Raw genomic sequence first — 10,085 nt, 5'->3', positions numbered from 1 at the left:
AAAAAAAAAAAAAAAAAAAAAAAAAAGACACTTGCATTATGTATGTTTTTTTTTTTTTTTCTAAAAATAATACTCTTATAATACTATTCCTCTCGAAAATAATTCTAAATATCTTTTTTACTTGATATGCAACTTCGTAAACAGCGCTTCCATCGTCTGAGACAGCGGCATCGTCAAGTAGGTGAATTATTTGCACAATGGCGGAGCATAAGGAAGAAGGGAATAACGAAGGCGCAGATTGGCTATGATGAGACGTGTTTCTTGGAATAGTTTCGCCACCATCTTCGTCTCCAACATTTCCTTTAAATAGAAAAAAAAAATATCATTTAATGTTTGTTTAAGACATATTTTTATACACGAATTATTAAATATTTCTATATAATGTGTAATTCACATTTTATTATATTCTAATATTCACATATTCTCTATTTTTCTATTCCAAAATCAATCTCACTTAGATAGACAAAATTATCTGTTTCTTTATTCTTATTATATTGTTTTTATAAAATTTAAGTAAGATCTGAAGTAGAAATGGTTTATATTAAGAAGACAGATTTATAAGAGATCTTAACTATTTTGAAAGATAAGAAAATAAAGAAAAAGAGATATATTATCACATAAATAAATGAACATTTCGAATAATCTGTAAATAACTAATTTTTAACTTTGAAAACTATATAATACATTATACAGGATGTCTCAAAAAAATTTCAAACAATATTTTCCTTTGCAAAAATTTTCGTTAATTAAAAAAAAATATTAGCCAATATTATACGATTTTATGGATATTTTATCAATAAAAAATTATAATATTGAACATACTTTGCTCGACATATGTTGCTTGGATTTGTCATAGTGAATGCTCATAGCCTTCACTATTCGATTGATTGTTTCAATAACAAAAGGAAAATGTTGCTCGAAATTTAAGAAATCTTCGGTTTATTTTTCAATATTTTTGGAACAACTTATACATATTGCATCACACTGTGTATATATATATGCTTATTGCGTTCCAAATTGAACGAAAGATAAATTCACATCGAATCTGAATGTAAATAATATTTTTCCATAATTTAAATTTTACATTTTAAAATGAAACAATACAATATCTCGTTATTGCAATGTTTTCGACTTGAAAAATAAAATACATACATTTTCAACAAGCAAATATAATATATATACCTTCATCGTGATCATCTCCAACAGGGCTCGGCTCGTATGCTGCCTGTACGGTAATCGGTATGGTAGTGATCAAAAAGTTTTCCCTTTCTTCGCGTTTCTTGTCGTCTTGTGCCTGCAAAGCCTTTTTTATGAGTTCAGTTTGTTGCTTCTTACGAGTTTTCGTTGCCGTCACCAGGGACCTCTAAGTAATAGTTGTAGTAAATTTCTACTTAATATCTACTAGAAAAAATGTTTTCTAATAATTCTAACGTATCTTTTTTTTTTTTTTTATTTTCTCTCTAAAACTTTCAACGCTTATCTCGAGCTTACATGATGCTCCTGGTTAATGGTCACCTCCTCCACCTTCGTTTTCACCTGTGGCATCCAAGGTGGATCCACAACAGGCAACGACTCGATGCCGATTTTCGGCGATGGCAACGTGAACTCTATACCGGGTGGAGGCACTTTGAACGTCAGGTGGGCGCTCTCTTCCATTCGTGGCCAAACTTGGTATCTCAGCTTCCACAACACTTGGAACCTCAGTATGGCGTTTATGCGCACGCTCGTGCTATTGTGACGGAGGCCGTGGTGCATCAGTTCGCTGGCCTGATTCGGAGCGCGTACCGCCGCAACTATGAAAAGGGACGCAGCCGAAGCTGCCACCTCCTGGTTCGCCTCGAGCAGAAGCTCCCAAGCGACCGGCAGAACGTCCACGAACAATTCCTCCGTCATCACAACCGCCCCCTTCACCAGGGTGGCGAGTGGCGCGTGAAACACGTCCTTCACTTGGGTCCTCAGGTACTTCAGGATAGCCGAATTCTCCTTGTCTGCCTCCCCTATGCTCGACTTCTTCGACGACTCCTTCCCCTTTTCCGAATCTTGATCGGCCAGGTCTTTAGACGAGTCTCGCTGGGCGAGTCTGCCCGACTGGGAACCCTCCATGTTCTTCTCGACCCTGTTAAAGAGGAACGGAACGCGAAATGCCACTTTTCATAAGATAAATACTTTTCTAATTTTTTTTTATCACGAGGAGTTATCAGTTTGATTGTTATATTTCAATGTAAATACTGTATACTTGTAATGCAAAAATTAGAAATATTAACGAAATAGAGCCATGCATTTCTGGCAAAATTATTGAAATAAAACAGATCATTCGAACGACAGATTTTAGAAGAAATAATTTGTGTTTAATCGCAACGAGATGTTGATACTAATTCAAATTGTATTCGAAAAATATCTTATCTTAAATTTATTCACGAAATTGATAAATAGAGCGAGTTTATTTTCACGAATTGATTAAGGAAAATAAAAGTTACTTGTACTTCTTCCCTACGCTGTCCTTCCTCCTCACAGGGGACACTTGGGTGCTGGCCTGCTCCGAAACTTTTCGGCTTCGCTTCTCCTTTTTACTCGCCTCCTTCTTATCCGTGTCCAAGTCGAATATCCCTGTCCCGTTCAATATACCAAACTCTTCCCCGTAGATTTTCCTTATGGACTTGATCAATCTGCTGCACGCGCGCATCTGCCGCCTGTGGCAATACGGGTGGCAGAAATTCTGATGGGAGCAGTAAAAGTTGAACGAGTTGGCAAACTGGGCCAACACTCTCATCCATGGGAAATTTTTATTCGTCTCGTCGGTTTCGTTACTGTCGCTCGGGCTCTCGGGTGGTTGGTCGTCGATCAGAATTCCAGGAGACTCCTCCCCGCTAATCTCGCCTCCGAAACCGGGCTCTGACGTGTCGCTTCTGTCCGACAACGAACTCACTTTCCTCTTTGACTGTATCGAATCCGCTCGTTTCACCGTATCTGCATCATTATTATCATTGTTTGATTTTTCATTCGTTTCATTAGACACGCAACTTTCGTTTATAAATGAGTAAAGCATCGATTGATTCGATAAGATTGGTAGGAGAATGTTTATAAGAAACGTTTATAAGATATAACGATTCGAAATATTTCATTAATATTTAATTATATTTATTTAATTATGTACACTGATTTTCGTAATCTCATAATTTACTAAAAAATAGGAGAAAAGTAATTTAAAATTTTGTAAAAGTCAAAAAAATCCCAGGAGATTGAAGGTATTTATTTTTTCACTTTAACTTTAAAAATATTATTATTTAAAATTTTCAAATTCTGTAATCTTGAATACACTGAAGGGAAAGATGTAATTTTATTATAAATAATAATTTCTAAAAATTTTCCGATAATTCTTCAAAATTACTGTATCTTTGTTTGTTATTATGAACGAAAGTGTACGTAGAAGGTGTGGATAAAAAATTGAAAATGTTTTAACGTTGCAATTTTCTTTATAATTGATAATATTCTCACCTATTAATTTATTTCATGATCATATTGTCATGATTTTTTGAAAGAGCAATGAATAAATGTCAAATTAAAAATTTTTCCCAGAATCATTAAAACGATAATACACTATAAATTCTTAAAATATTCATTCATAATATCGATCGAAGCTCATTTATTACAAATTAGAGCAAAAATTTGCATTAGAAGAAGCAGAACAGAGAGCTCTATCTCTATCATACCGCCTTTTCATAAAGATATTAATTGTACATCAAATTAGAATATCAAACTTACCGATCGTAGGTATTAATTTCACAACGATTCAATCGAGCTATTTAAACAACAATTGTTGCAGTTGCAAATCGAAAAAAAACAATATTTCAACATTTTATCTACACCTCATATTTGCATAAGATTTTTCTTCTTGTCTATTTACATATATTCGTGGAATCCTTTCGAAAACAAAAGTTAAAAAATTATCATATACGAAAATATCGATTTATTCGTTGAATTATAAGTAATTTAATTGCTTGTAACTTGACAAATAAATCTGAATCGACGTTTCTCGCACCAATTTTTCGTAGTAATCAACCTCATAAGGAAGAATTTCACGAATATTACGATCAAGATTCGTATTGAAATAAATTATTTATATACTTACAAGCCTCGCACTCGGTCTCTTTCCCTTCTTTAGTACCGCGTCGAAGTTTCAAACTCCTTTTCTTAAACGAACCAGTCGCGTTCTCAGCGGTACCACGACGAAGAAGTAGTGGCCGACTTTGCGGTGGTTGCACGCGTTTCGCCTTCTCTTTTTCGGCACTTTGAAAATCTTCCCCTTGAATTGTAACAGTTGATTTACTACTACCTTCTGACTCATTGTCAGGCTCATAAAGGACAAAACTGATCTTGCGTTCCGCTAAAAATGTGATTCAGCCTAATTAAATTAAGGGAATCAAACGTGTAACCAAAACGTGTTTTCCTCGATTATCAAATGTTAAAACGATATTTCTCTTCGTATAAAGTCGTATTTATCTCTTATATACATATATATACACATACATACGTATATACATACATATATATATATATATAAAATGATATTCTCCATTTCGATTCTTGAGTACTTACGAGCCACTTCCCGATCACCTACGATCGATTGAAGGCTCTGGGCCGACGTTTGTGAATGGCCCATCGACGAAAGCGCCATGCTCCATCTTCGATTCGCTTCCCTGCTATACATTCTTTCCCATGGTAGTGGACGTTCCTTCGTAAGCAGTTTATTAAATTTCGGCAACGTTTGATAAGTTTCTCTTAGAAATGCTGTCACCTCCAGAAGTAAAATACACGCAGTAAGGCGTAACGCAATTGGACATTGCGATCCGTAGCCATTTATGCTAGCTAGAAAAGAATAACGATATTTATATCAACTTTTATAATTTTCAATTTGATAATTTTTCTCCGTCATATCGTTTAAAAGTGTTTTAGTAATTTTAATCTTTCGTTCGTCTGACTAATTAATTTCGTTAGAAGTTGAATAATTATTTTGTATTTAAAGTAAAAACGAATACAAACGTGGAATGTAGTTTACACTTCTTTCTGATAACAAAAATAATTGATTATTGTAATAAATATTTTTGAATAATCACCTTCGTCAAGAAAATCTTCCTCCTCGTCCTCTGTGATTAAATCTCTCTGTTTATTTTCATCAGATACCATTGCTATCACTTGATCAAAATTTTGCTTGTCTTCCAACAATAATTCTTCCAATCTTGCTCCAATTGCCTATGCAAATACAATTACTACTTCAATAATTTTCTTTCTTCTTCAATCATTAAACAATATTAATTCGAATGATTTACGATTTAATGGAAGGATTATGAAAATTTTTTTCTACTTTGTTTAAATAATATTCGAAAAATATTTAATTCACTTCTCTCAGTATAAACTCTTAAAGTAGATCAAAGTTTTCCTTTAACGCTCTGTGTTGAATATTTTATAATTATAATATTATTTACTTTGTACCATTCGTCTTATATTGTATTTGATAATTATTCATTTCAGTATTTGATAATTATACCTCTGCCCATTGGTAAAACAATTTTCCAGCTGTACGTTGGAGCACGTGGATTCTCGACACAGGTGTACTCCGATTGTTAATTGGGACCGAGGGCCGAAACATAGGCAAGTTCATTTTCATCCAAGTGGGCCATTGCCCCTTGTTACACATGTGAACAAAATGGGCGCACTCCAATAGGAGAGACGCTCGCGCCACCACTGGTGCATAAGGCTACAAATAGAATACATATATGGCGATCTTTTTTAATATATACATATATATATATATTATTATATATTTATGTCAAAAACTTAGGATCACTCGCAATTTCTCAATATTTTTCCAATGTATTTCTTGGTAAAATTTAAATATCTAGCACGTTGACTGCCATGTCATCCATATTCGGGTAACGCTTATTTGACTACTTACGAAAGATCTTCGTAGATATTTGGAAGGATATTCTACAAGATGTATTGAATTATATAAAAAAATAAAACTATTGAATTGTTATAAAAGTAATACAAAAATGGTTTATTAAAAAAATTGTTTAGAATGTAAAACTAATATATTTGATTTTCAAGGAAGAACATAATCTATAAATGCTGCTGCCATTGATATTGATAAAATTAGAATTCCAATTCCTCAAATTCTATTTAATGGTTTATGCATTATATATAAATAGAATTCAAGATTTACGAATATTTTATGGAATATTATATATTTATTAACAAGATTAACATTTTATACAAAGTTGAAGTTGGTCAGGACAATTTGGACAAAAAATTGTTATATAATTTACTAAGACAGAAATTTTAACAATTCGTTACTCGATTCAAAAGATTTGAAAGATTCAAATTGTATAGAGTGGCAAGGTGATAAGGATCTCATGAATTTAGTGATGAAAACAAATAATTATTCTTGCGACTCGCATTAGTAAAATATCGATGGGAGTATCCAATAGACTATATTTGGCAGTCAATTGCTAGAATTTATCTAAAACATTTATACAAATCACCAATTATCGATATTAGCCGATTTAAAGAAAAAATCATCGAAAAATAAAGAATGTATTTTGACGATTAAATAAAAATAGATGGAGTTAAGAATTAAATTTTAAAGCAGGAAAAAATGGTTGATTGGTTGTGAGTTAAAGTAAGATCGATAATTTGAGAATTTTGAGAAATTTTTTTCAGAAATCTTCGATCGGGATAAATGTGTTTGAGAAATAAAATATTTTTTACAAGATCTAAGATCGCTGCCATTAGATAGTGATCAGGAACCGAACCCGGTTGGCATGTCTCCAGTAAGAACGAGAATCTTAGCATTCCATCGTAGACGGCATTGCGGGGCACCATTCTTCTCTCTTTCAACACCACAAACTCTGATTCCCTGGAAGCTTCGCCGAATTCCATCGAATTCCTTCTGCTGAAATCTGTTACCAATTCCAATACTCTTTCAAGTTTCTCTATTGAAAAAAAAAAAGAGGATAGTACATAACTTGTCGATCGACTTACAACTTCCTGGCGCATCCTCTAAACTCTCCTTCTTCTTACTTTTTCCGAAACCGATCTTGTTCAATTGATCCTCCATTCGACGTTTCGCTTTTTGGAAAGTTAGGCCGACTCTGAAGAAGTTGTAAGTAATTGTATTTAAAAGAAAAAAATGTCGATTGTTGAAACTTTTAAAGTAGATTAGGTTAAGTTAGGTTAGGTTAGGTTAGGTTAGATTAGATTAGGTTAGGTTAGATTAGGTTAGGTTAGATAAGTTAGGTAAGATTATGTTAGGTTAGTTACTTTTTGACGAAGATCTCGATTGATTCGTCAAATTTTGCCAAAATGTTTTTTTTTTTGTTTATCAATTTTCCTTTGCACAAGTTAATGAAATTTAGAATTAATTTTCAACATTTACGTCTACTTGATTTTACATTAAAATTTGACACTTCATGTTTTAAAAAGAAAGGAAAAAACTCAGAGATCTTGGCTGTTAAAATCATTCTAGAAATGGATTCCTTGGTTATGGATGCTTCTCTCTGTGAAGAAAAACTCACCCACGTCCGGACCTAGACGCATTACGATGATGGCCGTAATGAAAACTGGATTGTCTAACGAAACTGCCATCTGTTGGCGATTCGCTGCTTTCGTGACTATCTGTAGAATCAGTTCTACCATATTCCTTTCGAAACCAATTGACTAAAATTAATCAATAAAATTATGAACAAATACGTTTCTTTTCCTTTACATTCGTTATTATTTTCGTTCTACGATATTCCAAATCGAAACCTGATAATCTTTCTTTTTTAAAACGTTTCGATCTGGAATTCGATTCTTCAAAATTATTCTTCTCGTTTATCTTTATGATATTTGTAACGAAAATCAGAAATTTATACGTATTGCATATATATAGTTTTATGTATATATATACCTATGCCACCGATTTGAAAACGAGTTGATTTTCGAATTTTCCCAGAGCTCATAGCCTCTATCCCTAAATTTCGTTCGCTTTGTCGTGGCGTGAGTATGTGATGTTTCTTCCTCAAATTTCCTAGGGGGCTCTGGCTAATCTTCGCGTTCTCCTCGCTCAGTTCCGTCTCGAGAAGGCTCTGCATGAACGCGAACTATATATCACATACACAGTGAAGGATCTAAACGTCTCTTATGTTCTTCGCGTATCTACGTACCGCACACGTGGAGGATGTACTCCTCTTTTTGAGAAAATACTTTCGAGTCCCTCTGTCGTCCATAGTGTAACACGTATCCCCTCCGATATCAGCGTGCTCCTCTAAATCCGATTGATGCATGTGTCTGAATTGTAAGTAAACAACAAAAAAAAAATGCGAATATTTTTCGACGATAGAGGAAAATTAAAATTAAAATTTCCAGAGATTCGTAGATGAGATCCGAATCTTTCTCTCACCTAATCACGCGAGTCGTTTGAACGTTGCTGTTGCACCTCTTGTTGGGCCTATCGGCCGAGTCCAGGATCCCGCTCAAAGCCACTCTACGAAAAGCGCCCCCGTGCACCTCCTTCACGTACGACATAAACTGTCGAACGTCGCAGTACAGGCACACGTTCTCCTGCGACTTCAACTCTTTCAACGACTTCACGAAACGCGTGACCAACGCCTTGAACACGTAGTTGAAAACGTGGCCCTCTATGCCTCGCGCCCCATGGCTGACCGATCCGTAAGATGCGCCGCCAGCGCCGCTCGCGGCAACCATAGCACTCACCACAGTGCCAGGCGTCGCGGAGGAACTTCCGGTCCCTCCACCTCCGCCACCCATGAGATTGGCCCCGAAATTTGTCGCGTAGCCACCCTGAGATCCTGAGATCTCGGGCGACTTGCTCGACCCTCGTTTCTGATCTGCCACGTGGAAAATAGGATTCAGTTCTTGGCGCTTCGAGTAGCGATGGGATCGAGTGTCTCGCGATAAAGTTGATCATCTTGAGAAAGTTATTCTAGTAAATTGCGCGATTAATTTTAATTGTTTGACAGTTAGCTTTCTAAGAAGATTCTAAAAAGAAAATGTGAATTTTGAAAATAGAACGGATCGAAATTCATGTTGAACAAGGATAAATTGAAAATCGAAATGGAAGCAGAGTATCTTCAATGATAATTTCCACATATTTACGATGGGTAAAATGAAAAAATTGAAAGAAAAGAATGCAAATGTGTGTGACGAGAAATGAACATTATACAATAATTGTGCACGATCTGAACAATGGTCAATAAATATATGGTAGTTTGCAAAGCAATAATTCGTTATTCTTTTCTGAAACGAGGAGACACCATAAGCATCCCATTGCCGAGAAATCGATTAAGAAACAACTAGCATCAGTCAATATACAATATTCTTTTACAACAACGATCGACATCAAAAAAACGTTCTACAAAAATTAGCTGAGTCGAAATATGAAATCTCTCACTTATTTACACTTTTAAAAGCGGCATTTCAAAGAATTTTCTTTGCATTCACGTTTCATAGAAATGGAACAGTCAGTTGGAATTTCTTTTGAGAAAAGGTCATTGAATGGCTCGAAATCCTAAACAAAAACGGCAAATTTCACGTGATATGATCAAACTACTACTTTTAAAATCGTGATTCCAAAATAAAATAATATTAATAATATTAATATCGTTATTTTTTATTTATTTATTAAAATTAGATTGTTCGCTCACTCGTGACGCTAAATGATATTAAATATTTATGGAAAATTAAAATTCCTCTAAATCGAAACAATGTATGTGTGTATTCGACTCGATCCCATCTCTACCTCCAACAGCTTAACAGAATTCTCGCTAATATCGAAAATCAAGAGTAACAAAACAACGAATGTATACGCAGCCAAAAAGTTATAAGGAGCCAAATGCAAATATTTCTCCCCTCCTCGAGTTTGCGTTTGAAAAATTAAATTTTGTAGCAATTTGTAAGCAAATGCGCGGCGCCTCTCTTCGTTCCTCTCGATTTACTCACTAAGTGGTGATAATAACGAACTTGGATCCACGCAGAATCCGACCAACGCGTGAAAGAATTCCAGAACCTCGGGTATAGGTTGTTCCCGC

At 34.7% G+C, this 10,085-nt stretch overlaps 1 protein-coding gene across 1 annotated transcript in view; it reads right to left on the bottom strand.

Moving 5' to 3' along the window:
• Nucleotides 1–10,085, bottom strand: part of LOC102680756 (protein unc-80 homolog) — a 51,721-nt gene that overhangs the window by 19,554 nt on the left and 22,082 nt on the right. The window contains exons 23-37 of the mRNA XM_006615760.2: nucleotides 9,997–10,085; nucleotides 8,438–8,885; nucleotides 8,202–8,325; nucleotides 7,946–8,138; nucleotides 7,572–7,713; nucleotides 7,039–7,148; nucleotides 6,766–6,956; nucleotides 5,546–5,755; nucleotides 5,115–5,250; nucleotides 4,597–4,866; nucleotides 4,130–4,384; nucleotides 2,478–2,967; nucleotides 1,492–2,116; nucleotides 1,183–1,363; nucleotides 122–300 (exon numbers count right to left, since the gene is read on the bottom strand). The exon at nucleotides 9,997–10,085 is cut by the window's right edge and continues 6 nt beyond it. Of these exons, the coding sequence (XP_006615823.1) occupies nucleotides 122–300; nucleotides 1,183–1,363; nucleotides 1,492–2,116; nucleotides 2,478–2,967; nucleotides 4,130–4,384; nucleotides 4,597–4,866; nucleotides 5,115–5,250; nucleotides 5,546–5,755; nucleotides 6,766–6,956; nucleotides 7,039–7,148; nucleotides 7,572–7,713; nucleotides 7,946–8,138; nucleotides 8,202–8,325; nucleotides 8,438–8,885; nucleotides 9,997–10,085 (3,643 nt within the window). The remainder of the gene's footprint in view (nucleotides 1–121; nucleotides 301–1,182; nucleotides 1,364–1,491; nucleotides 2,117–2,477; nucleotides 2,968–4,129; nucleotides 4,385–4,596; nucleotides 4,867–5,114; nucleotides 5,251–5,545; nucleotides 5,756–6,765; nucleotides 6,957–7,038; nucleotides 7,149–7,571; nucleotides 7,714–7,945; nucleotides 8,139–8,201; nucleotides 8,326–8,437; nucleotides 8,886–9,996) is intronic.

Source organism: Apis dorsata, unplaced genomic scaffold, assembly GCF_000469605.1.
Source record: "Apis dorsata unplaced genomic scaffold, Apis dorsata 1.3 scaffold_233, whole genome shotgun sequence".
NCBI classification, from domain to species: domain Eukaryota; kingdom Metazoa; phylum Arthropoda; class Insecta; order Hymenoptera; family Apidae; genus Apis; species Apis dorsata.
The sequence above is the reverse complement of the archived record's forward strand: the minus strand, read 5'-3'. Positions and strand labels throughout refer to the sequence as shown.